General features: G+C 45.1%; 1 protein-coding gene across 4 annotated transcripts; it reads left to right on the top strand.

Annotated features, from left to right (window-relative positions):
• Window positions 1–27,508, top strand: KLF4 (KLF transcription factor 4). 4 transcript variants are annotated; one of them, XM_075128920.1, is made up of 5 exons: window positions 1–100; window positions 197–314; window positions 522–1,401; window positions 1,498–1,662; window positions 3,383–4,340. In XM_075128920.1, exons 1-5 carry the CDS (start codon window positions 96–98, stop codon window positions 3,556–3,558), a joined length of 1,344 nt encoding a protein of 447 aa, XP_074985021.1. In that variant the 5' UTR covers window positions 1–95; the 3' UTR covers window positions 3,559–4,340. The 4 variants fall into 4 exon arrangements, with proteins under 4 accessions (XP_074985021.1, XP_048705667.2, XP_074985022.1 ...); XM_048849710.2 differs by having other exon boundaries at window positions 522–1,662; XM_075128921.1 differs by lacking the exons at window positions 1–100; window positions 522–1,401; window positions 1,498–1,662; window positions 3,383–4,340 and adding an exon at window positions 24,357–27,508 and having other exon boundaries at window positions 209–314.

Genomic DNA, 27,508 nt, shown 5'->3' with positions numbered 1-27,508 from the left:
TTGCCCCCCCCCCCCCCCCCGCGGCGTCTGAGCCTCTCCCGGGGCTGGGCTCTCTCCGGCGGGCTCCCGGCGCCAGCAGCGGCCCGGGCACCTTCATGAGGTGGGTGGCGCGTGCCCGCCCCGGCCGCCCTCGCCCGTCCCGGGCGGCGGCCGCGCTCTCACCCCGGCGCCCGTTTCTCTCCCGCCTTGTCCGCAGGCAGCCGCCCGGCGACTTCGACATGGCTCTCAGCGGCACGCTGCTCCCCTCCATCGCCACCTTCGCCGCGGGCCCGGCGGCCCGGGACAAAGCGCTGAGACCGGCCGGTGCCAGCAACGTGAGTAGCGGCCCCCGGGCGGGCGGCGGGGCCCCAGGGCGGGCGGGCGGGCGCCGGTTCCCCGGGCGGGCGGGCCGGGCGCGGGGGCTCGGCGGGAGAGCGAGCCCGGCGCGGGGACGGCACCGGCGCGGGGCCGGCGGCGGGGGGCGCCCGCCGGGCCGGGCCAGGCCGGGGCTGATGGGTGCCTGTGTCTGCTCCTGCCCGCAGCGCTGGAGGGAGGAGCTGTCCCATCTCAAGCGGCTGCCGCCCGCGCTCACGGGGCGGCCCTACGAGCTGCCGGCCGAGCTGGAGGCCCAGGCGGGCGGCGGCAGCCGCGGGGCCAGCCCGGCGCTCATGGCCCGCAGGGAGGCGGAGGAGCTCAACGAGCTGCTGGACTTCGACTTCATCCTCTCCAACTCGCTCATCCACCAGGAGCCGGCGGCCGTGGGGGTCTCCGCCGCCTCGCCCCCGGCCAGCGCCGGCCCCTCGGCGCCCGCCGCCAGCGCCTGCCCCTTCGCCTACCCGCTGCAGAGGGGGGAGCCCGGCCTCCTGTACGGCGCCGCCCGGGAGCCCGCCCCCGCCGCCCCCTTCGACCTGGCCGACATCAACGACGTGTCCCCGTCCGGTGGATTTGTAGCCGAGCTGATGAGGCCGGATTTGGACCCGGTTTACATGCAGCAGCAGCAGTCGCCTCTGGGCAGCCTGCACGGGAAATTTGTTGTGAAAGCCACGGTGAACGTGGGGGAATACAACCACATCAGTGTTAGCGGCAAGAGCACCCCGGCTGCTGCCTGCACGGACAGCCCCGGAGCCCCTTACGGCTCCCTGCCCAGGATGTGCCAAAAAATCAAGCAGGAGGCAGCCCCTGCTTGCACCATTGCCCAGCCTCCTCCTCCTCGAGCCCAGCAGCACGAGTTCCCCTTGGGGAGGCCGCTGCCCAGCAGGACTAACCCCTCCTTGGCTCCAGAGGAGATGATGAACAGCAGAGACTGCCATCCTTCCTCCCAGGGGCTCAGTCACCTGCCACTACCCCCAGGCTACCATGCTGCCCCAGGCTACCCTCCTTTCCTGCCAGAGCAGCTACCGCCAAGTGCACTACAGTATCAAGGTCAGTCTAAGTATCTAAATGTTTCAGGAGAGCCTTTAAACGTGCCTCCCTTGGTACAAGGGGTGATGATGCTGACTCCACCCTCTTCACCTTTAGAGCTGATGCCACCTGGGAGCTGTCTGCCAGAAGAAACCAAGCCAAAGAGGGGACGTAGGTCGTGGCCCAGGAAAAGGACCGCCACGCACACCTGCGACTATGCAGGTTGCGGCAAAACTTATACCAAGAGCTCTCATCTCAAGGCACATCTTAGGACCCACACAGGTAAGGTCCATTCAGTAAGGCTTTATTGGCATGGCAAACTATATAAGTGTTACCAAAGTGTATGAGAGAGACGGACCCCTTTCTGGGCTCTCTTTAGGGAGGTATAGTCTGCTCAGGTAATTAAATACAGCTGATCCAAAAATGTTGAATCTCCAAAATGTTTGATCAGATAAAAGATTGCATTTTTGTGGGGAAAAATAATCCCACTTTTTCACCCAGTTTTAAAAAAAAAAAACCACACCCATGCAATTTATGGCTTTACCTACTGGATTGGAGGTTACTTCATGGCTCAAAATGACTGACATGGCAGGGTGTTTTTGCAAATGAAAAGATTTGTCTGCATGTCTATTGCTATGTGGCTAGTTAATTGGCAGGTACAGTAGTTGGAAGTCAAGCTGAATTTGTTGATCTAGATAGCACTGGCTCAGCTGTGTGATAGGAGTCTATGCAGTTACCTCCTTAGATTTTACTTTCTTTGCTCGTGGTTTACAACTTTTTCTGTTCTCCTGGTTTGCTCCTCTAACTGGAGAGAGTCTATTACTGGCATTTCCGTAGTTATCGCAGTTCTGAAATCAATGGAAAATAATGTTGTTGCTTGCAGGCGAAGCAAGATACTCCCAGAACATTTTTATAATTTTGTATTGATGACATGATAAAATTTGTAGTCTACTTTTAAAAGTTATTCTTCAGCTTTATTATCACAGCAAGAAATCTAGTTTAAGGTTCGACTACTATTGGAATAAAAGTAAAATAGTAAATACATTAATATTGGTATTTGAGCTTGATCTCACAGGTATGGTTTAACTTTGCCACTGAAGAATGCTTACTGCAGTAATGAAGTTGGTGAAAGTATTTCTGTTAAATAATATTCACTACTTTTGACATTCTCTAAAAGCATGGTATAACTTAGATTTGAATTATTGAGGATCCCTGAATGAAGTGGTAGGAATTGGAATCAAAATTTATTCTGTGAGTGGAGGAGGTAGGAAAGAGATAAGGGACATCTCAGGGTTTAGAGTGCAAACTATATGGTACTTATCATGTCCCAGCTAATGTCAATGCAAGCAGGATTGGGTTTTGAATTTCTCCAGAGATAAATGGCTAACAGTTTTTCGGTATTTTCAGATTGGATGGATACTTTCCAGAATGCTAATGTGCCGAGTCTATAATCTTTAAGTTCCCACTGAAGTCAATAGAAGCTTTGCTTAAAAGGCCATGAGATTGAGCGCTCTAATTTCATAATAAAGTTGTTCTAATGAAGTTTCAAGCAGGTTCTTTATTCCCTAAATCTACTATAATCTAAATCCATTTCATCTGAGCTGTTTCTGTATTGATACTATTATCTGAGCTTTGTATTCTAAATTCCTGCATACAAGATAAAGACTGGAAATAATAAGTGTTGTAGTTAAGGTTTCAATAAAAGGAACTCTTATAAGAGACATTAAATCATACTGTCATGCAAAGAATAGATGTATTTTGCCCTTTGTCTGATTTTAGCATCTTTGTAGCTAGATATATATAAATTACCACAGAAAGCCTTATCGATCTTATTTTCTTTAATGAAAACATTAATTTTCCTGTATGTTATCAAACATTAATCAAACTTCTTGAGTGAAGATGTTAATAGGAGGCTGGAATATTATCCTTACTGGAACATACGAAAGTATGTGCATGTCTGCAGACAAATATGGATTTAATTGATGTGATTTTTTTTTTTAAGGAGAAAAACCATATCACTGTGACTGGGAGGGCTGTGGATGGAAATTTGCCCGCTCCGATGAACTTACCCGTCACTACAGGAAACACACCGGCCACCGCCCTTTCCAGTGTCAGAGATGTGACAGAGCATTTTCCAGGTCAGATCACCTAGCCTTACATATGAAGAGGCACTTTTAATCAGAAGCAGTGGATCTTTCCCATACTGCCATAAGAGATTCAGTATTTACAGCACAGACTGTCTTCCACAAGAGGGAGGAGCCCAGCTAAAGCACTACAAGGAATCATGGTGAAGTCTTCCAAAGAGTGGAAATAATCAAATGCAAATGTTGGAACTCTTCTTTTTTTAATTATAAATTAAAGAAAAAACATTGGGGTCAATGACTGGATCTTCTATCATTCCATTTCTAAATCCAACTTGAATATCTCTGGACTACAAAATGCCAAGGAGTGACTGGAAGTCAAGGATATCAGGGTTAAATAGACTGTTGGGTGGGGAGGGGAGATTATACAGGGAGATTACATTCCCTTAAATCTTGTTTCAATGCAATATGAGATGTAAATGTCATCTTGTCTTTTTTTCCTTCTAAAAGCCATTACTATGTTAAAAGAGGAGGAAGAAATTCAGGTACAGAATTGTTTAATAGCCTATTTCATGGTGCTTAGTGACTGTTGGTTCTAAAGGTACCAAAAACAGGAAGCCAAAGTTCTCAAACTGCTGCATATCTGACAAGGAAATATTTTTGTCTTCCGATCTACAATTATGACCTAAGTCAGGTAAATAAACCTGATTTATTTCTTTTTTTCTTAAGAAAAAACTTTATGCAGACAGTCTGTAATGCACTGTGGTTTCAATGTGCAATAATTTGTACAATGGTTTATTCCCAAATATGCCTTAAGCAGAACAAATGTTTTCTATATAGTTCTTTACATAATAAATATGTAATATAAATTTAAACAAACGTCTATTTTGTATATTTGTAAACTACAAAGTAAAAATGAACATTTTGTCGAAGTTCGTATTTTGCATATTCCAGTTGAAAATAAGTTTTAAATAAACCTATAATATTTTATCTGAATGGCTTTCCCACTTTTTTCTTCTATGCATTTGTGTCTAAAGAAACCTTGCTTTTAAATACTCATGAATGGCTCAGTACCACAGTCCCTTACTCAGACAAAGCTCATAGGGCAAAGAACACAAGATTAGGCTCATGCATTTCCAGGACTGCTATAAAGCTTTGTCTTTAGGAAAAATGCACTGAAAACTGGATATTCTGATTAGCGAGCCCTTGCTCACCTCTCTCCTCTGCACCAGAGAAGCCTACTTCTCAGTTTTAAACTAAGGTCTTTTGAATTACTCACGGTTAGAGTGTAACCAACTAAAATGTCTGTCTGAGACTTAAGAGCATTAAAATCAAAAACCCTTAATCTTCAGAAACTGGAAGTCTTTCCATGGTTTTGTATTGAGCAAACTTTGTGTGTGTCTTGAGTGCAACACCCATATGACTACCCGACCTGAAGTTTTTACAGTTTGAGTTTTTAGCTTCTGTTCCTGTAAAGTCACATACCTAAGCTGTTAGGTTTACACTGTTTATCTTTTCATACTGCTGAGAAATTCATGTAATATCTTGAAAAAAATCAACTATATGCTAGTAATAAACTTGGGGCATTGTGAATGTAATTTCTTGGCATTACATAGAGTAGTATAATTTCATGTGCACTGAAAATTCCCCATGACTTGTGAATTTTGAGTGTTCAGGGAATACAGGTGTGCATGGCCCAAGTTGCTTCCAAGAACCTCAGTTAAGCCATATTGATTCTTCTGCACTGAATTCAACAAGCTGTGAATGCTATGCATTAATATTAAAGATTTGTTTAGGAGCTACAAAATCAGTGGTTACAACTAAAGTGCTTGATCCTGCAAACACTTCAACATACCCTTATACCTTTCTCACTTTATTGAAGTAAATGGAACTAGTTGCATGAATAAGGTAGTCATTTATTGCAGTAGCATGTAAGGGCCCATGATGGCTTAAGGCCCACTTTGTGGTTGATGTGATATAAATACATAACAATAAGACTGACTGGTGATCAGTGTTAGCAAGATGAGGCCAAAACTGGGACTTTTTGTAAAAAGAAACAAATTGTCTTGCACTGGTTTAAAAATGTCATCTAGGTATTTTGCCTATACAAGTTGATCAGAATGAATAAAGTAGAACATGGAAAATTATTACTGATAGGGTCAGTTTATATTTTGCAGTTTCTGTAAAAACAAGTGGTAATACTGACTTGATTTTCTTTTTTCAAATCTGTCTCAAGAATGCTATTGGATTTCACATTTTGATGTGGTCTTTCTTTGTGATGACTGGTCACATCTTTTACTAAGTCCATGCCTTACTGATTATATGCATTCTTGTTCAGTTGAAAGGTGCCTTGACTTGTTTGACATACAGGTAACAGGAGTGAAGGAGAAAGAGTATCCTTTTGGATTTGCAAATTAATTTAGCTTTGTCTATTGGGTAGAGTTAGGAGTCACTTTTTAATCATCAGGATTTTTAAAGTTTAAAATATTTACAGTAGTAATTGCTTTTGACCTTTCATGTTGCCTTGCCTCAAATATTGATCCTGCCATGGAGGGATTATCAAATGTCAAAAGTGGAAACCTGTTTAACACATTGTGAACCTGCCAAGCTTTCCTGGGTTTGTTTGTCCTAGGCACTTCCCAATGTAGCCGCAGCCTATTTGCAACTCCATAGAGAACATGTGTGTACAGATAACTTGACTGTGAATCAGAGACCCTGTTCATCTTCAGAATCACATATATCCTCCGTCAGGCTCTATTAAAATCTAGCTGTAGAAAAACACTATCATTGGATAAATCTTATACCGGTTTTGAGCTTCAGAAGCACTGTCATGACAATGTCTAAGCACTTTATAAAAAATAATAAAGGTTCCCTAACCTTTGGAGACACATGGTTACTAAAGCAAACTCTATTTTTCCTTTGATGCTTTCACAGGCCTGAACTCTATAGTTGCTGAAACAATAACATTCCAAAAAGAGGCTTTGTTCTCTTCCCTCCTCCATTCAAAATGGTTTCCTACCCCAGGCTGCCTCACATTTACATTATGACTTTCATTCAAAAGCTAAATACAGATGGAAGCAGCGCAATGAAGTATTTTAAAAAACACTTTTAAACAGATCCAACATCCATGTACTTAGGGAGACAGTGCTGGCTCAACCCTTCGTCACTGACGGGGGCAAAGCCCAAATCTCTCCTCCTTGTTCTTTAGGAGGGCTCCTGGGAAATACTGAAACAAGCAATTCTACTAGTTGTACTTTAATAGGCAGGTATAGCTAAAAATAGCATGCTGAGTTAGCCACCTATTACGTTATGTCTTGCCTCCTGGAGGTGCATTTAGCTGAGGGAATACAAAGGCATCTGGAGGCACAATATAGATCATGATAGATGCCCCCTATAAAGGGCATGCAAAAAAAACCAAACAATTTTGTTATACAGTACCTTGAAAAACCATATGCAATTTACTAATGTTTACAGCCTGGGATACTTACATTTTTAGGCACCTTAAAAGAAGACATCTTAAAAATGGCCTCATTTCCAAAGGGAGCCGAGTACCCAATAGTTACCATTCGCTCAAGGCCACTCTTGCAGATTCCTAGAGAAAGCCCCCCAAGTTCAAGAAGGCTATGCATAGTCAAATACAAACTACAGCCATTATCAATCCTTATCCACCATAGCCCTAACCATCCCCTGTAAGCATGCTTGGTGTGTGAAGATGAGCCGTTTACAGGATGACACATGTCTGTCTTCAAGGTGCCAAGTTTTCAGCAGTGTTGTTTGCATACAAAAATACTCAAGGCGATATATGGGATTATTGCTCATTAATCCTTTGTTTCTGTCTGTTGTGGCATTTGGAGTGGAAACTTGTCTACTTCAAATTATTTCATTACTTGTAATCTCATGCAAATACTTCCATCTCTTCCCTATCAGACAGTCTTACTTTAATAAGAATTTCTCTTTTAGTGGATTTACTACTCCCTTGGGGACCAAGTCCTGCTTCTACTGAAGTCAACGCTGGACTCACATTGCCTGATCTACAGCACCTTAATTAAAATCAATCTCTTCCCCTTCGCTTTAAGAAGGTGAGGTCAGAGAAAGTGTAGATAATGACCCCTAGTGTTTTAATGCTCTGTTGAATACGTTTACCACATAGTCCTATAAATGTATCCTGGACCTTGGGACCCTCCTGCTTCCATTGGGGTCAGGGACAAAACTTCTATTGGCAGCAATGGGATCAAGAACATGTACTTTGGTTTTTATGCATTTATCAGGCATTTCAAATAAAGAGGCTAAAATAGTCAAATAACTCAACTGTATTTGTTAGGTGCCTTAATGCTCCTTCTTGTTATGCATAAATTCAGTTGTTTTTGCGTAACTGGGGACCTTGAGTGCCTTATAAAATCATAACTTGTCATGCTGGAATGTTCTGCTACAGAAGACTGGAAAGTCTGAGCATCGTTCTGAGACCGAGCACAGCCTCGGGTATGTGAACCTCCCACAAAACTGAATGACAGAAGCCTGAGCCTTAACTCAGGGAACCTGCATGGGTTGGCTGCATCTGGGAATATTTCCCCCTCTGCAGTGACCTGGGGTGACTTGAACTTCCACTGTTGTTAGCTCTGGTGGCGAATTATAGCTGTGAAGTTTATTATAGCTGTGGAGGTACTCTCTGGGGCACGCATGCCCGAGGCGGTGTTTCTACTGCTTTTGTTCTCGCTATACTTCAGATAAACGTCTTCTAGGCTGCATTTCACCCTTGCATAGGAACCCTCATAACAGAAACCCTATGTATGAACCATGCTTGCTGTTGCAAAGGAAAAAGAAAGTCTTGTTTTACTAGCATCTCCTCTGTGGTTGGAGTGTGAGTGTTGTAAGTGATCCAGAAGGCTAATGATACTAGCAGCTGATCACAGCAGGTGTCTCCCACATGAGTTAGATTTCCTAAGGTGATGCTGCCCTCATTTCTGAAGCTCTGACTCACGGGTGCTGCAACTAAGGGCGCTGCTGCTGCACCCCCAGGCTTGAAGTAGTTTCCATCATCTACAGTGTTTACCGTTTGGTTCAATGGCTCTCAGCCCCCCGCCTCTGACTTTCTCCATAGTAGAGACTGGACTTAAGTGAACGTATGCAGTGAGGTTTGGCAGTGTGAATGGTTACTAATCAATTAAAGTTAACATGCTAAGCTCATTTCACCTAGGAATTTGTATCAGGTTAGAAAAGGATTATAAATGTCTTATCAACACAGCTATCTAACTGCAACTCAAAATATTTTTGCATAATTTTGTTTTGGGTACAGTAGGCTTGTTTATGTGGTACAAGCTAGGGCTTGCTCAATCTTGTAATTCAAGTTCTGTGCTATTAAGGTTTCAGTCTCATTCAACAAAAATGATGCAGCTTCTCCTTATTGGCTGATTAAATATCTTTAAACAATTATAGCAACAGGCATTAGGCAGCTCTTCAAAGCAAACCTCCCCTGCCACAATTTGCTACTGATGGGGTTGGTGGTCTGATATGTAACTCTGCACCACCAAAGCATGATATTATCTACTTGAAATTAATTATGTATCACTTAATGGCTGATCCTGCACCCAGTGCAGTCAACAGTGTTACCATGAGTAGGTCCTAATACAAGATCTGATCTATAGTTCATTGAAATTACTCCCATTGACTTCCCTGGCCTTTAGATCAGGCCCACAGCTACCCAGGGTAACATCCTAACATCAAAGTGAGTTTTGCTGTTGACTTAAATAGGTCTAGGATTTTACTTCCAGGGTTGGAAGAAATACTGGGGGGGGAGTTGCCCCAATAAGCCCCATATTGTAGACTAAAGCCACCATGACATGGGAGTCTGATTTGCAATCTGGGTCTTTAGCAGATCTCTCTTGTTCGATGTCTGGTTCTCAATTTGCATCATGTAAAAAAGCATGACCTCATCAAGGCTTATATAGTTCATCACCTTTATATTCATGGTCTGGTATAATTGATATTGTATGTTACTAAATGGCGAAACTCCTGTGCTGAATGTTTGCATTGATTAAGGAAGTCTAACAGAATTTAGTTTCTAAACTGTCAAGGTTTTATGCCATACTTACTCCGCAAACATATTGACTCAGTAATCTTGTGGGCTACCAAAAGCAAAAACCTGCAACATTCCCATATTTTCCTGCACTGGAGTGAACTGAGCTTAAGCAGCCCATCTAAATTCTTGCATTTGTATATTTTAATAGCAGGTTTCCACTGCTCAGGAAAGAATAGCTGGGAGAGTCTGCTAAGAAATAATTTTTTTAAAAGTGGAATATCAAAAAGTTTGCTCATCTAAATAGCAAAAATGTTATCCTTCTCAGTTATTGTTCATGCCTGGGTATTTACAGCTGCCTTTCCACACATGTATTTCCTTATTGATTGCTATAACAATGCTGTCGTCTGCACAAGATATTTAACTACCTTTCCTTTGGTAAACAGTTTTTACTAACATTTGCTTTGACAACGCTCCCATGTAGGTAATGTAAAACCTACTAAAGAAGCTTTGTATTCAAATAAACTGTCTAATTGGTTGTTATGGTTCAGACAATTAGTCGTCCTTTTAACTCTTTTGTTTAGGAAGATAGGAATATAGATCAGCCTAGTAGTCCATGTAGTCCAGTATTGTGCCTTTGTATGAGTATGCTTCGGAGGAAAGTGCAAGACTCCAGTTGACTTTATTGGCTGTTGGATCAAGCTTATAGCTAACCAGGCAGTAATAGGTAGTTATTGGGTAATCTCCCCCAGTAATTGGAGGTTCACTTAGGCTCTCAAGTTTGAGGATGTATATCCCTTCCAAATATCTTGTTTATTTTATAATGTTTACTATTATAACTCTGGGTAGTCCTTTTGTTCAGTAAATAAATGGGTTCTCAGTACCCATGGGAAAGAATGATGGGTGCTGAGAACCCACTGGCAGCCTCCCTAGCAGCACCTCCCCCTCCCCCCAGCGCCTCCCCGTGGCCCCGCAGGTCAGCACCGCCCCCTCCATCCCAGCATCTCCTGCCTGCCGCGGATCAGCTGTTCCATGGCATGCAGGAGGCTCTGGGGGAGAAGGGGGAGGAGCAAGGGCAGGGCATGCTCAGGGGGGAATGGAAAGAGCAGAGGCGGGAAGAGGCGGAGCAGGGGTGGGAAGAGGCAGGGGGTGAGGCTTGGGGGAAGGGGTGGAGTGGGGCTGGGCCTGAGGCAGAGCTGTGGGGCACGCCCCAGCACATTAGAAAGTCAGTGCCTATGTGAAAATGTATTATTTTTTAAGCCAATCTCGTTATTGGGCGGGGGGGTTGATGTATGATTTGTGAAATGCGAGATTGACAACACCTCACTCCACCAGTGGTTAAAATCCCAGTGCAGACAAGGCCATGCTGAGCTTTTGTGTGTCTCTAAGATGACAGACACTGAAGAAAACTCCAGGCTGCAATTATTACTGCTTTTCATCTCCATTTACAATATCTGGTTTTGCTCTGTGTATTTATTTACATACAGGCATTTCTATGGCACTCATCACCATAGTGTCTAGGCAATTCTCCTCTCCTTTCTCATATCATGTAATGAAATCTATGTAAAATACATAAATTCTTGTCAGGGAAAAAATCAAGCACTCCTTTTGGAAGGAATTTGCGCCCTGCAATTCACTGTTTACTGGTGTCTGTTTCTTGCGCTGTATCATGACACCACAGTTCATTTCACGTTCAGTTGAGAAAAAAATATTTTTAGTCTAGTTAGTATTTCCAACCCACACACTCCCCCCATCCCGTCCCCATGATTGGTGGCCTTATTCTGCTGCTACTGAGGTCAATGGGAGTTTTGCAATTGACTTCAGAGTTTGTAGGATTTGGCCCTGAGTTTTATGCCATGAATAGTTCATCAGCCTGCATTGCTCTCCCTAATTCTGCATGCTGCTACTTGCACGTACTGAAAGGTTGACAAAGAGTGAAACAGGGAAGTACAAGAACCCTAGGGTAGATCCATGGCTATTTTTCAATGGATAATTCTGTATTCTGGGGGGCTGTGAGACACCATATGTGCTGTAGCTATTTATGGTCTAATCTCATAGACTTTAAAGCCACCAGGGACCATCATGAGCATGTAATCTTGAACTGCTTAGTCAGGCAGAACTCCCCCCGAAGCCCACAAACGTGAGCAGAATCCTGGAGTAGGTTCTATTTTTGCACGTGGTTGGTTCTAACCACATGTCCCTGCCCCCAGTGCAAAGAGTCGTATACTGACTCATCACTTAAACCCAATGTAGGAGTCTGCTCCTGCTCCCAAAGCAAAGCTCTCCTGGTGAAATCCTAGCTTCATTGAAATCAATGGGAATTTTGCCCATCTGTTTTCAGTGGCAGTGGGTTTGAGCCCTAAGTGGCTAACAAGTGTAATTTAACTGACACCGATGAAGTGCTGGGAATTCAGTGGCATTCTGTGAGCCGGCTGCATGACCCTGGGTGAGTCACCTCACCTCGCGGTGCTGGTTTGCCAGCTGTAAAATGAAGTTAATGCTGCTCATCTCTTTTGTGAAGCTCTTTGAAATGAAGCGGGCTATTTGTTACGTCGTCTTGTTGCTCAGCCCTCGCTGATTTTTACCCCCATTGACCTTGTGAAACTCCATGTACGATGGAGTAGACAGAGAAGCCCCAGTTGTTTTGGTCCAGGTTCAATATGCAGTTTTGCAAGCTTCTTGTGCTAGATCCTGCTCTCACGGAAATCCATTGTAAAACTCCCATTGAGATCCGCGATGCAGGATCAGGCTTATAACGAATGTCTGTTCCGTGTGAAGCTGTTCTGTGGGCGTGGGGGAAGAAGAAAGATGATGGATGGGATTTTTAGAAGCGCCTAAGCACTCCAAAAGGCAATAGGACTTGTGCTCCTAAATCACTGATGTATTTTTGAAAATTCCACCCAACTTCACTTTAAGATTGTTCCACCGTGCTTTTTTGAGGCATACTCCAGTTTGGTTTGCATCAGTGAAGGGGGGCAATCCTGCAGCTGGTCACTCTCAGAGACAAGCAACTGGATTAGGTGGACCAGTGGTGTATGGCAACTCCTTGTGGCCTGTGTTCATACACAGACAAAACAGATCTCATTTTTATGAATGAGAGAGAGAATCTTGAGTGAAATGCACCCTAGTGCAGATGGCTTGCTAAGGACCTATGCACCACTTCAGTGGGGATTTAGTGGGGAACAGTGTCTTGCTGTGTAGCACCCAGAGTGAATTTAAACCAATATGAAAGTGTTATATGCTCCTATATGCTGAGGCGAATCAGACCCCTTATATTTCAGTGGTGGTGTGTTATTTGCACTGCCATATCAATCCTTGCAGATAGCAAGGCTAAGGCTTTCTGTGATGTGCGGGCTCCCAACTTGACCTGCCTCATAAGGACCTGGTTTTTAGAAAGTAATGAACACCTGACCGTCCTCTAAAAATCAGAAATCAGGCCCCTTTTAAAGTGTCTTAAGCTGGGCACCCAAATATTGAAGCAGCCAAAATCATTCGTCACACTGGAAAATCATGACCCCCACCTTTTTTTTTTTTTTTTTTTTTTTGCATGCCTCCATGTGACCAAAGACTTGTTCATGCAAATCTTCACGAAGCCAGCGGGACTGCTCACGTATTCTGATACCTCGGTGAATCGGGGCTGACAGGCACACCACTCCCAGTGGTTTCTGAAGGCTCTGAGAGGAGAACTGGGCTTCATATAAGGTCCAGCAAACCAGGGATATTCTGCCTGAGGCTCACAAGCCCCAAGGGGCTCTTCAGTGCGTCTCCTGCGTCTCTTTGCAGCACATGCTATTAAAACACGGTGTGATTGAATTATTAACCCCGCAGGAGGCTGTTACGATGGTATTAACCAGTTGGAGTTGCCTGGTCAGTCCTTTTGCTGTGAGAATTCTATTTTCCCCGTCACACTGTTTAAATATGAATACATAGTACTGTAGTAAATGAAACAATGAATTCACGCTCCTGTGAATTCTCCTTTGGGGAATGTTGATCACTGAGCGATGTAGCTAGGTCGGCCTAAGCTTTAGTTGCAGTTCAGGCCTGAGGCAGTGTAAGGGAACTTCAAAAGTGGGAGTAACCTGCCCTTTAAGGTCTCAGGCCGAGAGAGAGCAATAAAAAGTGACCCTAGTGTAAGGGAGACTCAAGCCATGTGTTTATACTAAAGAGCTAAGCAGCTACAGCCCTGCTTGCCAAGCCAGTGATGAATTGATTTGTAGTGCCCCCGTGAGGACTACCAGCCAGCATGCAGTGTACTCCTGCATGTCCTGCACATATCTCTCCGCGCACCAAGGGCCAACAATTTGCTTTCTTAAGCACACAAAATAACTGGCCAGGCAGGAGCTTTGGGCAGCGAGAGAATCCCTGGCAGAGGACCTTTCTGCTTAACCAAGGATGGCTGGATTATTATTTTAAGTTTAGTTTAAGTCAATGGTTGTAAGGCACAGCAAACTCCAGAGAGACAAGGGGGAAGAAGCCTCAGAGCCTCCTCCTTGATTTTTACTCCTCTTCATCAAAGCACATGAGTAGTCACGGTGGGTGAAATCCTGGCCCATGCACAGTGAAAATATTGTTCGGGGTGCCTATCCCGGGGTGTGTGGGGGGAGGGGGGGCACACAGGGGGGGTTGGAGAGCAAACCCGCCCTGGACCCAGTAGTGTAAGTACTGGGGTCCCCCACTGTTGCATCTCTGCAGAAGAGAGTGGGCCCTTTCTGCTCTCGAGGGGAGTGGAGCCCCTACTCCCATTCCCGGGAGGACAAGGAGCTCCGTGCCACTGTCCCAACCTCACGGGAGGTAGAGGGGGAGATGGCCCTTCCCACCAACACTCCAAAAGGATGGTGGGGTCAGAGTGCAGGGGCAGGGTTACAGGGTGGAGCCCTGAGTGCCCCACAACATAGTGGCCTTATCGGGCGGCTGCCAAATCGCCCTATGGCATTGTTAGAGCCCCTGTCACTGTCCTGTGGAGGCTTGTGTGATGAGTTTGGGGGTCTCAGTTCCCTTCCTACTGAGCAAATACCCAGGCCTTATACAAATATTTACAGGTTTATTCCAGAGCACCGCAGCTCAACCCCAGCAGCAAAGGGGCATTCCAAAGGCGCTACATGGCATTCTGAGCAGAGAGGCCAAAGACTGCATGGGTCATGAGCGAGCCTGTCACCCGGAGCTCCAGGGGAAGTCAGGGGGCAGCAGCAGCTCCTGTCCCACAGGGCTGGGCCTGGCTCTATCCCAGCCCCGGTGCAAAGGGGAGGCGAGCCCGCCCAGCCCTCACCCTGAGCAGCCGTGGCTCCTTTTTTGCAGCCGCAGGGCTGGGCCCAGACATGAACCCAACCAGACCAGCACTCATCCTGGGCGGCCGCAGCAACTGCCCTATGGGGTTGGCCTGGGCCCAACTTTCTGGTCCAGCCCATTGGCTCCCACTACTTGGGGGAGCTTACCACAGCGTCACATGGCACCCATTAGGGCTTCGCCTCCAGCTGGACATGCGCACCGGTGAGGGCAGTTGGTGAGCAGGGCTGATAGATATGTAGGGGCTGCCACCTATGGGCCCATGGGAGGTTTGCCATTGACTTCAGTGGGGCCAGGATTTCATCCATTGATTTCAGAGGGACTGGTAATCAATGTTCCCTGTAATTTTTGACAGACCATGTGTGCAAAAATTTTCTTCTGTGTAAATGTTTGTGCGCGTGGTGTTTCACCGTGTGCGTGGGGTTTGGGACCTGTGTGCGCACGCACAGCTTAGAGGGAACAGTGCTGGTAATGTTCTTCAACAGGTAAATGTGTATAAGCACCTTGCTGAGCCCACACCATAATCTTTCTGAGTCTCCGTTCCCTATTTGTAAAATGGGTACAATAATACTGCCTTTCTCCCAGCCTGTGGCTGATTTGCCTATTTAGATGGTTACACACAGTCCCTATGCGAACGTGCTAAGGGCCAGATTGCTTTTTCTAGGGAATGAGTTGACTTGCTTTCCTGCAAAACCAACCCATGTTTATAAAGAGAACTCCAGATTCTCAGAGATCTCAATGCAGCCCCTCATTTTGACAGTGCATTCATTTGCACTTGCAAAGTGTATCGTTTTTGTGGCTCACAAATGCTGTTTGTCTTTGGAAAATCAAATGTTGTCAGTGCTTAACAGATAAGAAATAATTTGCCCCTGCCATTAATAGGGTGAATACAAAAATCAGAAGCAGGTTTAGAAAATTTGCCCCCCTAAGTGTATTTAAAAACCACGAATCCCTTTTGGTATTAAAATGTGGTATAGCTAGAAATAGCTTTTGCTTATCTGTGGAATCTCCTGATAGGACAACACAGTGTTTTTATAGTTGGCACCTTGTAAAAGAAAGCTCCCCTAAACAGGATATTCCTGTTGGCAAAGAGACACCATATTTACTTAACACAACATTTCTATGTTTCTGCAGCCCTTGACAAGTACAAACAAGGAAGCATACTGATAACTGAAGGGGGGTGGGGGGGGGGGGAAGAGAATCTCTATCGACTAGGAAGTATGGAGGCTAGACCTTGCCATTTACACAGATATCTTGGAGTTACACATGTTGTACAAAAGCATGTTTTGATATTTCAAGGTCTCGATCGTTCTCATTCTGCTCGTTTTTCAACTGAACGAGAAGTCTGGAATGCTCTGTCTCCGTTTTGTTTACTATCTTGATCAGTTACTTTCCAGCTGTCACAAGCAGACATTGTCGCTCTGTTTTTCCTTTCTTTTTTTTTTTCAAATTGTCTTTCAAGTTTTTGAGAATTGTTTGAAGTGATTGATAATAGGGCCTGATTCTCATTTATACTAAGGCCTGTGTACATCACTCTGGCAATGTACGTGATACTTAAAGACTCCATTACACTCAGAGGCTAGTGCAAAGGAGCCTAAGTGTAAGTGAAAATCAGACCCTTTAAATCTAAAGTGTGTCTACACTTAGAAGACTGCAGTCGTGGCGCTGCACCCAGACTGCTATCGTGATTCAGGCTACGTCTACACTACAGCTTATGGCAGCATAATTTATGTCGCTCAGGGGTGTGAATAAACCCCCCACCCGAATGACGTAAGTTACACCGACAGACGCGCCCGTGTGCACAGCCCTATATCGGCAGGAGAGCACCGCCGCTCAGGGAGGTGGTTTCGTTATGCGGACGGGCGAGCTCTCTCCCAACGGCCTAGGGCGCCTTCACCGGCTGTGCCGCTGCAACGCTGTATAGGTCGGCATGCCCTCCGTATAGACACCACCCACCCTGCTGGAAGGGGTTCACCCAGGGCCGTAGGCAAGACACCACCCTGAGTGGCAGGAGCTAGGTTGACAGAAGAATTCTTCCGTCGACCTAGCACTGTCTGCCCCGGTGTAGCAACGTCTCGCAGGAGTGTGGGTTTTTCACATCCCTGAGACAAGTGGCTATACCAGTGTGAGTTCCTAGTCTCGACCCGCCCTTACCGTCAGCAGTAACACTATAGGCATTACCCAGCCTTCTCAGTTACTGCTCAGTGCTAAGAAAACCATGACAAGGACATGTGTTCTCTGGAGTAGGGTTTCTCCTTTCATCATTAAATATTCAATCTAAGCAGTTCATTTAGCTTTTCTGAGGAGAAAGTGAAACTGCCCACAGGGGAGGTAGAAAGCAAGTAGCCAGTGCAGTTAAGTGAGCCTCCATGATGTGACTGTTTACTAGAAAGGCAAGTGAGATGTCAGCAGTTTGTAGATTTTGGATGTTTGACTGGATGTTGGTTTTTAGGCAATTTGAACAAATTGGTTTCACTTACATAATGAGATCCACCAAAGTGAATTGTAAGTAGCAATGCATACAGGATAAATAGCTGTGGTAAAATAACTTCAGGCCAAGACTGGAGCCAGGAGAACAATTTGAAACTAATCATTTAACAAATTTACCTCTTTTTCTGCTGATGAAATGTCCAGAAATGTCTGCCAAATTCTCATATGTATTGATGAATTCAAATTATTTGTGAATTTCTTCACTGAAATAGTTGTGGTCTGGAGCTCATTTATGAATTGCAAAGAATCCAAATTTGACATATACGATGTATTGGTTAGTTACGTTCATCACATAGTCCTGCTTCTGTTTCCTGGTTGGATAGCTTATGTAACTAACCAAGAACAGTGCAGCTGCAATCTGAAAAATTGCAAATTGACATTTACAAAGGTTTTTGTTAGTTGCACAATTTGAAATTTCATTGGCTAATGTTTCACAGCATGCTAGTGAAAAAAACCATTTTTTACAAATATTTGTGCTAGTAGAACATGAAAACTCAAATATTCATGTAACAACGTACACAAAAGGACCACAGCTACATGGAGCACTGTGTCCAGTGTTGGGCCCCACACTACAAGGAGCTGCTGGAAGCGGGGGCCAGTACGTCCCTCGGCCCGCGAGGGACGCGGCAGGTAAACAAACTGGCCCGGCCTGCCAGGGGCTTTCCCTGCACAAGCGACAGAACGAGTTTGGGAACCACTGCTCTAGACTGTTCTCAGTGGTGGCAGATGACAGAACGAGGAGTAATGGTCTCAAGTTGCAGTGGGGGAGGTCTAGGTTGGATATTGGGAAAAACTTTTTCACGAGGAGGGTGGTGAAGCACTGGAATGCGTTGCCTAGGGAGGTGGTGGAATCTCCTTCCTTAGAGGTTTTTAAGGTCAGGCTTGACAGCCTGGCTGGAATGATTTAGTTGGGGATTGGCCCTGCTTTGAGCAGGGGGTTGGACTAGGTGACCTCCTGAGGTCCCTTCCAACCCTGATATTCTATGATTCTATGATACATGTGAACTGAAATTCACTTCCAAATAATGGTTTGCACTAATACCTCAAGTCCAGTCTAGACACAAACCAGCAAGGCGTGAGACACTCTGCTGCATCTCTAAGAGGCAGAACACAGTACTTGCAGCCCAGGGGAAGGAGGGGCTAACCTGGTATAAGCCATCCATATACCTTCACAACCCTGGGCTGTTGTGGGGGCTGGAGAGGCCCTCAGCATAAAACTTAGATAGCTCCAGGGGCCTGTCTAAACTACAGCAGCCTCCCTAGGCTGCCCTATGAATGCAGTGCTGCCAGACCCCCCCAGAATGTCCCAATGCTGGAACCTATAAGGGGTTCCTTGGGAGGGTGGCTGTCTTCTGCCATGTCTGTGCCCAGGGAATCCTTGCCTGGCTGGATGCAGGGCTTTTAGGCTCCCTTTAACATAAGAGGCAATATAAATGGAATGGAGAGAGAGTTAGGAGCTCACACTGGTTGCCTAAAGTTAGGCTCTTAGATCCATCTTGAACCTGCGAAATCAGTGGCCTGGTTTCCAGAGATGCCGAGCACCATCAACTCCCATAAAAGTAAAGGGGAACTACTGGAAGCTCAGTACATTTGAAAAATTAGGCCCCTGACTACTTAGAGTGTAAGCTCTTCAGGGAAAAGACTTTGTACAGTGCACAATGGAGGCCCGGATCTTGGTTGGTGCCTCTAAGCACTATCCAAATATAAATAAAAAACAAGCATTTCAGAGCCTTTGAAAACATGTAATTTGAGATCAGTTCTAGGAATGGGCAAAAAGTTTGGGTGAGGTAGTTTCATATGTTTTTGGAACCCGTTTATCTGTCTCTGTTTAAACCTCTTGGCAGGCAGATCTCACTGGTGATAATCAAAATCGCTCTGACCGTGATGTAATTTCTAATTCTTTGCTTCTTGAACATGATTAGCTCTAACTGTTGTCTCCTGCTGAATCTATTTCTTCAATGGACACTTTATGGTCCAGCAGTGGCAAAGCAGAGGTGGTGCCCTCCCGTGGCCTCTAGATCTAAACGTGATGCATTTTTAAGCCTATTTTTCAGTGAAAAACGGCCACCGGTGACTCCTCACCAACCCCACTTCTCTATAGTTACAAAACCTGGCTACACTACTGTGGGCCATATCCTAAAATGCATTTAGGTGTCTACCCGCTATTGATTTCAATGGGAGGTTGCCATTTAAATATCTTTGAGGATCTGGATATGCCAACATCATGTTTATTTTCATGTTGGATCAATGTATTAGCTTGCCAACATGCTGGTGGTAGTATGTTTCATTTCCAGTGTAGCTAGAAAGCTTAACAAACTTTTTCCCGTGTGTGTGTGTGTGTTTTTTTTTAAATCAAATTGACAGACTGATATTAAATTATCCATTTATTGAAGCATTTCTACTGATGAGAAAATAGTAACAAAATATTAATGAACATCTTTGCATATTAGAAACCAAATTTCAACTTATCATAGACCAAGATTTTCAAAAGTGACAAATGATTTGAGAGGCCTCAGTATTTGATGTTCAACTTGAGACACTTTAAAAGGACCTGATTTTCAAAGGGACACAACAGTCCTTTCTGAAAATTGGGCCTCCCTTTCAGGTGTGTCAACACTAGCACCCAAAAATTGGGCTACTCAAAACCACTAGTCATTGTTGAAAGGGGTCAGCCCACCGTGGTTTTGTATTTGGCATCTGGGAGAGCCGTGATTTCTTTATACAAACACTAATAGAAAAACAATTTTCATCCAGCAGCAAAAAATCATTTCATACTTAAACGGAAGTTGATTGAGGTGGAAGCAGAATTAATTTCCTACTTTTTCAGTCGGTGTATCTCAGAAAAGATAGCTGTGTATTGACAGCCTGTTGCCCCAGCAGGCATGTGCCAAAGCACGCTGGTGGTGCCCCGATTAGCACCCACCCCTGGCATCTGCAATGAAACGGTTTCCCTTTCCTCACCTCTCAGCTATTACCTCTCTCAACCTGCTTGGATTTAACATCTGTAGGAGGAGAAAAAGACCTACCTTGGTGCCGTATTGCCAAATGTCTGTTTTTCCAGCCTCATTGTATGTTCCTATAGAAAAAGGCGGGCACCGACAGGGCCTTACATAGAGTAATTTATTTCCATTCCTTTAAACCCTGTACTGCAGTGCCCCCTAGAGGAGTAAGGATTCTGTTGATAAAGCTGAGCTAACTGTGTGATTTTTGCTATTATTTCATGACTAATGTCACAGAGGGAATTATATTCAGGTACATAGTAACACATTTATGATCTCTGTGTGACTTGACAGACAGAGGTGGTTGGTTTCTTCTCCACTGAAAAATCAAAGCTTGGTGAAGTCTTTAAAAAAATATTGTTAATATTGATCCATATGGTATATAGAACTCTTCTCAGAGAGATTATTCTTAATAAAACATGAGGGCAAACATTATGTTTTATGCCAAATAAAGCAGCGTTTAGTCAGGAAATCTGAGGAGGGGGAAATACCAGATTCTCATATTCATTGAAATCACAAAAATTAAAGCTGGAAAAGATTTCCATGATTAGGTTATTGTTCTGGTCATTCCAAGAACATAATCCTCAGGCTATCTAGACATTCACTTAGGAGCCTAAATACATTTGAAGATCTGGGTCTAACTTCCACTGATTTCAGTAGAATATAGGAGCCTAAACACCTTTGAGGATCGGGGCCTTAGTGTCAATGCAGTAAAGCTAAATCCCAGTTTTGATTTTCCTTCCTTTCCTGGCAGGTAAATAAGACCACTCTTTATTTATCCAGGTTTTTATACTGTACCCCTCATCTTATTGTAATGTAGGAGGTCAGATTAGATGATCATAATGGTCCGTGATGGTTTTAAAAAGCTTTTAAATTATATCTGAGCACCTAGTAAGGTACAAACTAAGGATGGTTCTTAAAAAAGTATTAAATAAACAATAGAAGACTCACTAATAGACCTGGGATGGGTAACACATTTGTCCCCAAGGTACCTCAGAGCTGTGCTAGGGAGTCGTAGAGGACAATGCCGTTGGCTCTCAGGAGCAAGCAATTCCGGCGGAACAGGGATGCACAGCAATGGTCAGCCATTGACAACACTGATGCCAAAGTCATTGCATGTGACATGTTAAGATTGAAAGGAGAATGGGCTCTCACATGCTTATCAAGAGTCACCTACCTGAAGTACACTGCAATACAGGTGTGGGGGGGAGCGGGGGAAAGTAGTGCTACTTTTCCCGTAGCTCGTCACACTTGAGTTGCCAAAATGAGCTGCTGCTGCTCACAGTAGATTGTGCAGATATTTAAAATATGCACATGTTGCACTGGGCCCCTCACTGGCCTTTGAACATGCCCCGGGACTTTTGCGCTCCTGGGGTTTGGCTCCTTCTTGACTGGGGGAAAAATATAAATAGTGGTAGCTCCCACATGTTGCCACCCTGTGGCACCAAACTTTCTCGCATTGCTCACAGTGACCTGTGCAGATCTGAGAGCTGCCCTCTCTTTTCTTACAGGAAGGAGGAAATAATTAATGTATACATCACTGGGCATCTGCATTGGCCCCTCACTCAGACGAATGGAGGACTTGTGGCACCTTAGAGACTAACCCATTTATTTGAGCATGAGCTTTCATGAGCTACAGCTCACTTCATCGGAAAGCTCATGCTCAAATAAATGGGTTAGTCTCTAAGGTGCCACAAGTCCTCCTTTTCTTTTTGCGAATACAGACTAACACGGCTGTGACTCTGAAACCTGTCAGACGAATGGAGCAGTTTGCACGCTCTGAGCTATTGTTCCATCTATTGTTCTGAGCTACTGTTCTCATCTTGGCATCAGTTACCCTCATTCAGATTGTGGAGGTTTCCTTCACACCAGTACCAGCTAGTGATATACTTTTTCTTTTTAAATGAAAGCCAGTAATAAGATGGTAGCTTCAGAATGGAGCTGGGACAGCATATGGGCACATACCAGCTATTTCTGAGCCCTGTTGCAATAGTTATGAGATGAGGGCGAGCTGGCATTCCCCTGTCATTAAATTACTCTGCTTTTCCTTCCACAATGTGGGTCATTCCGCTACTTTAGTCCTGTAGATGCCTGCTAGTATACAGGCCTTGCAGATTTTAAAAAGGATTCAGTTCAGTGGAGCTGTTTGTCCCCTGCTCGAACTCCATTGTGCTTGCCTAGGGAAGAGTCATGCCGCCTGGGGCCACGTCTTGTTACAGGTGCTTGCACGTGATCCCAGGGTCTCCAGAACCAGAACTGGGACTAGGGTTCAAGCAGAACTTTGAACTAAACAAAATGAAGGCCTCCTTGGAAAATGGGATGAAGTTCTTATAAACTAAGAATATAACAATTCCTCTTCCCTGGAGGACTCAGAGTCGGCCGTAATGTAAAGTACTTGGCCACTGTCTGCCAGAATTAGGCAGAGACCTAAGGAAGGAGAAAATGATTCCCTCCCCCAGCCACACTCGCAGCGGGATCAGCTCCGACTCTGAGGAATGAAGTGAAAATAGAATTGCTGAGTGAACCTGGCTGGTCACATGGGCTAGATCCAACCAACCAGAGACGCTGGCTGGAGAGATTCCATGTGGCTTCCCACCATTGACCTTGTCCCATCATATGAGCTGTCACAGCAACCCCAGCCTGACCTCAAAGACACACTTCAAAAAGTTCCTGTCTATGTCAGTAAACATAACGTTAGCTGGGGGGCACCCCCTCTAAGGCACAGCTCCCTCCCTGCTTCCTCCTCATGGGCAGGCGATTGCTGCTCACAACACCTGTGTGGCCCAGCAAGTATGGGGTGGAGCCTAAGGTCTGCCCATTCCCTACACATATGCTCTGGGTTGACAGCAAGCAAGCATGCAGCACCTAATTACTAGAGCACACCTGGACTGAAGATCCACATAGCCTTCCTCCCCTGCCCAAAGAGGAAGGGGAGCAGGTGTTCTTAGTCCTCCTTACTCCCTTCTCTTTTCTCACTCCCACATTCATACACAGAATAGCTCAGGACTGTGAAGTCTGGCTTCCACCCACTTTTTTAAATAAAATACATTTTCCTCTTGCATATGTGCAGCACACACCTCTTAAAGTTGAAAGAGAATTTAGTCTCTTTAGACTGCAGCCAAACAGAGAACAAAGTGCAACGTTACTGCCCTGACTAAAGGTAGCATTAGCTTTTATTTCCCCCAAATTTATGATGAAATTTGTGTCTTGTGCTGCGTGTAACGTATTTTAATGCACATCATAAACCTTTGGTCACACGCAGAAACTGATATTAAACAACTGCTGAAGCTGTGACACAGGCTGATGAAAGCCAGTAAATGTATGTTTAATGGGGCATTGTTCGTACCATATGGCCTCCAACGCTGAAACAAATGCAGTCCATTAAAAACCAGTTATGACCGGGAGGTGTCCAGGGCTGGATGGGTCACAGCTGTGTTCTGCTTAAGAAGCAGAGAGGACATTTGCATGGCTCAGCTGAGTGGGTCTGAAATGGGCACTGCAGTTCAGATGGTCACTCACCTGAGTCCCAAAAGCCCAGACCCTGAGAGGCGTATAAGCACATCACTCCCATTGACATCAAAGGGAGCCAGGCATCTCAATACCTGGGGGCTTCTGGGCCGAAGTGCCCGCTGCTGCACACAAACTTGGTGTCCCTGTTTTTACTGAATAATGATTCTTTGTTTTTGCTGTCAGTAGAGGCTAGAAGAAAGGTGGTTTACACTGGGGGGGGGGGAGGGAATCCCACAGCATTTTAACCTCCCTGTGAGACAAAAATGGGGATGTTCTGTATCAATGGGTTGTTCAGGGTTAGCTAGAACCAACCCATCTCAATGGCCGATCCAGAAAGCCAATGGGAACACGAATGGCTAACACTGAACAGTGGGAAGCTCCAGTGTGAACTCAGCAGGACTCTGCAGGGCCAAATGGTGGCTAGCAGGTGTCTGTGTGTTAAGAGCTGAGCTCACAAAGAACAGGAAGTTCTCACCTGAGACTGACAAAGAGACAGAGACAGAAAATCAAGCTGGTTCCCACAGTGGCTTGGCTTATGGGAGACCAGGCATTAGCCAGTAGAGACTATGTCTTAACTTTGCTTCTCTATGTTAACTTAAGGTCTTCCCGGAGCTGTATTCCAGTTGACTCAGAAATCCTGCTCTCATTTGAAGAAGCTGGCTGGTGTCACTGCAATTACTTGCTGAGGTGCACTGATCTCTGGAGAGAGTGAAAGCCTTCGAATACGAGTCAATCTCAGTGGGACTTATCAGGAAGAGCTCATGGTGAGCAGCAGGAATGCTGGAGCTTAGGAGGCATTGAGATTGTGAAGGCTATCCTTGGGACGAGTGGGATCCTTTGGTGGGTCTGGTGCATTGAAGGGGTACCTCCAAGGGACTGTTTAAAAGCTGGGGTATAGCACAGAGCCTCTGCGTCTGTGACTGTCCCTGCATGAGACACATTCAACAGTGAAATCCTTGCTGATCTTAAACACAAAAAAGAAGCTTACAAGAAGTGGAAGATTGGACAAATGACCAGGGAGGAGTATAAAAATATTGCTCGGGGGTGCAGGAATGAAATCAGGAAGGCCAAATCACACTTGGAGTTGCAGCTAGCAAGAGATGTTAAGAGTAACAAGAAGGGTTTCTTCAGGTATGATAGCATCAAGAAAAAAGTCAAGGAAAGTGTGGGCCCCTCACTGAATGAGGGAGGCAACCTAGTGACAGAGGATGTGGAAAAAGCTAATGTACTCAATGCTTTTTTTGCCTCTGTCTTCACGAACAAGGTCAGCTCCCAGACTACTGCACTGGGCAGCACAGCATGGGGAGGAGGTGACCAGCCCTCTGTGGAGAAAGAAGTGATTCGGGACTATTTAGAAAAGCAGGACAAGCAAAAGTCCATGGGGCCGGATGCGTTGCATCCGAGAGTGCTAAAGGAGTTGGCGGATGTGATTGCAGAGCCGTTGGCCATTATCTTTGAAAACTCATGGCAATCCGGGGAAGTCCTGGACAACTGGAAAAAGGCTAATGTAGTGCCCATCTTTAAAAAAGCGAAGAAGGAGGATCCTGGGAACTTCAGGCCAGTCAGCCTCACCTCAGTCCCTGGAAAAATCATGGAGCAGGTCCTCAAGGAATCAGTTCTGAAGCACTTAGAGGAGAGGAAAGTGATCAGGAACAGTCAGCATGGATTCACCAAGGGCAAGTCATGCCTGACTAATCTAATTGCCTTCTATGACAAGATAACTGGCTCTGTGGATGAGGGGAAAGCAGTGGACATGTTATTCCTTGACTTTAGCAAAGCTTTTGACACTGTCTCCCACAGTATTCTTGCCAGCAAGTTAAAGAAGTACGGATTGAATGAAAGGACTATAAGGTGGATAGAAAGCTGGCTAGATAGTCAGGCTCAATGGGTAGTGATCAATGGCTCCATGTCTAGTTGGCAGCCGGTATCAAGCAGAGTGCCCCAAGGGTCAGTCCTGGGGCCGGTTTTGTTCAATATCTTCATTAATGATCTGGAGGATGGTGTGGATTGCACCCCCAGCAAGTTTGCAGATGACACTAAACTGGAAGGAGTGGTAGATACACTGGAGGGTAGAGATAGGCTATAAAGCGACCTAGACAAATTAGAGGATTGAGCCAAAAGAAATCTGATGAGGTTCAACAAGGACAAGTGCAGAGTCCTGCACTTAGAATGGAAGAATCTCATGCACCGCTACAGACTAGGGACCGAATGGCTCGGCAGCAGTTCTGCAGAAAAGGACCTAGGGGTTACAGTGGACGAGAAGCTGGATATGAGTCAACAGCATGCCCTTGTTGCCAAGAATGCTAAAGGCATTTTGGGCTGTATAAGTAGGGGCATTGCCAGCAGATCGAGGGACTTGATCGTTCCCCTCTATTCGACGACATTGGTGAGGCCTCATCTGGAGTACTGTGTCCAGTGTTGGGCCCCACACTACAAGAAGGATGTGGGAAAATTGGAAAGCATCCAGGGGAGGGCAACAAAAATGATTAGGGGACTGTAACATGTGATTTATGAGGAGAGGCTGAGGGAACTGGGATTGTTTAGTCTGCAGCAGAGAAGAATGAGGCGGGATTTGATAGCTGCATTCAACTACCTGAAAGGGGTTTCCAAAGAGGATGGATCTAGACTGTTCTCAGTGGTAGCGGATGACAGAAGAAGCAGCAATGGTCTCAAGTCTAGGTTGGATATTAGGAAACACTATTTCACTAGGAGGGTGGTGAAGCACTGGAATGCGTTACTTAGGGAGGTGGTGGAATCTCCATCTTTAGAGGTTTTTAAGGCCTGGCTTAACAAAGCCCTGACTGGGATGATTTAGTTGGGATTGGTCCTGCTTTGAGCAGGGGGTTGGACTAGATGACCTCCTGAGGTCCCTTCCAACCCTGAGATTCTATGATTCAGGTGTCCTTCACTTGGGGTCTGTGTCACACACTGTGTCCCAAATCTGGGCCATGGCAAGTAGAGACATGTGCCTCTCAATATTTTCAACTGTGCTGTCATAAAGTCATTCAGCTCCAAAAGGGAGCCCATTTCTTGCTTCAGTATTAAACATCTTGCTTGGTTGTGGTCTGAGCTCAGGATTGAAAGCACAGTGCATTGGTGGTTCCCGCCCCTGTCCTGCTATTTGTGTTGTAAGAAAGTAGGCAAACAAAAGTATACTCAAAATGGGCATACAGATTGTGATAAATGAAGGGTGGGAAGTAGCTATCTTTTATGGATACCTAGCCAGCCAACCAGCTATAAAGTCCCTGTTAGTAGCTGTTCTCTTCTTGCTGTACCTGTAAAGAGTTAAAAAGTCCATAGGTAAAAGGAAGGGAGTGGGCATCTGACCAAAAGAGCCAATGGGAAGGCTAGAACTTTTTAAAATTGAAACAAGGCTCCCCTTTTGTCTGTCTGGGTTGTTCTGCTGCAGAGCAGGGACAGGGCTGGAACTATGCTGTAAGAGCTTGCGCCAGGTATGAAAAATCATCAAATCATACCTAGAAACTACTCATTTGAAACCCCAGATATGTAAATAGATTAGGAAATGTCTAGGAGACGCGATTAGGTTTATCTCTTATTTCTGTAAGGCTTGTGGACTCCTCTGTGCTAACCCCCAAATGCTTTTGTTTCACTTGTAACCATTAAGCTAGACCTCAAGAAAACCATTCTTGATGCTTTATTGTATTTACTCTTTTTAAATCTAGCAATAGACTATGTTCCAGATGTATTTTCTTTCTTTTTGTTTTTAATAAAATTTACCTTTAAGAACAGGA

The sequence above is a fragment of the Caretta caretta genome, chromosome 5 (genome assembly GCF_965140235.1).
Source record: "Caretta caretta isolate rCarCar2 chromosome 5, rCarCar1.hap1, whole genome shotgun sequence".
Lineage (NCBI taxonomy): Eukaryota > Metazoa > Chordata > Testudines > Cheloniidae > Caretta > Caretta caretta.
Note: the sequence above shows the minus strand (reverse complement) of the source record. Positions and strands in the feature narration are given on the sequence as shown.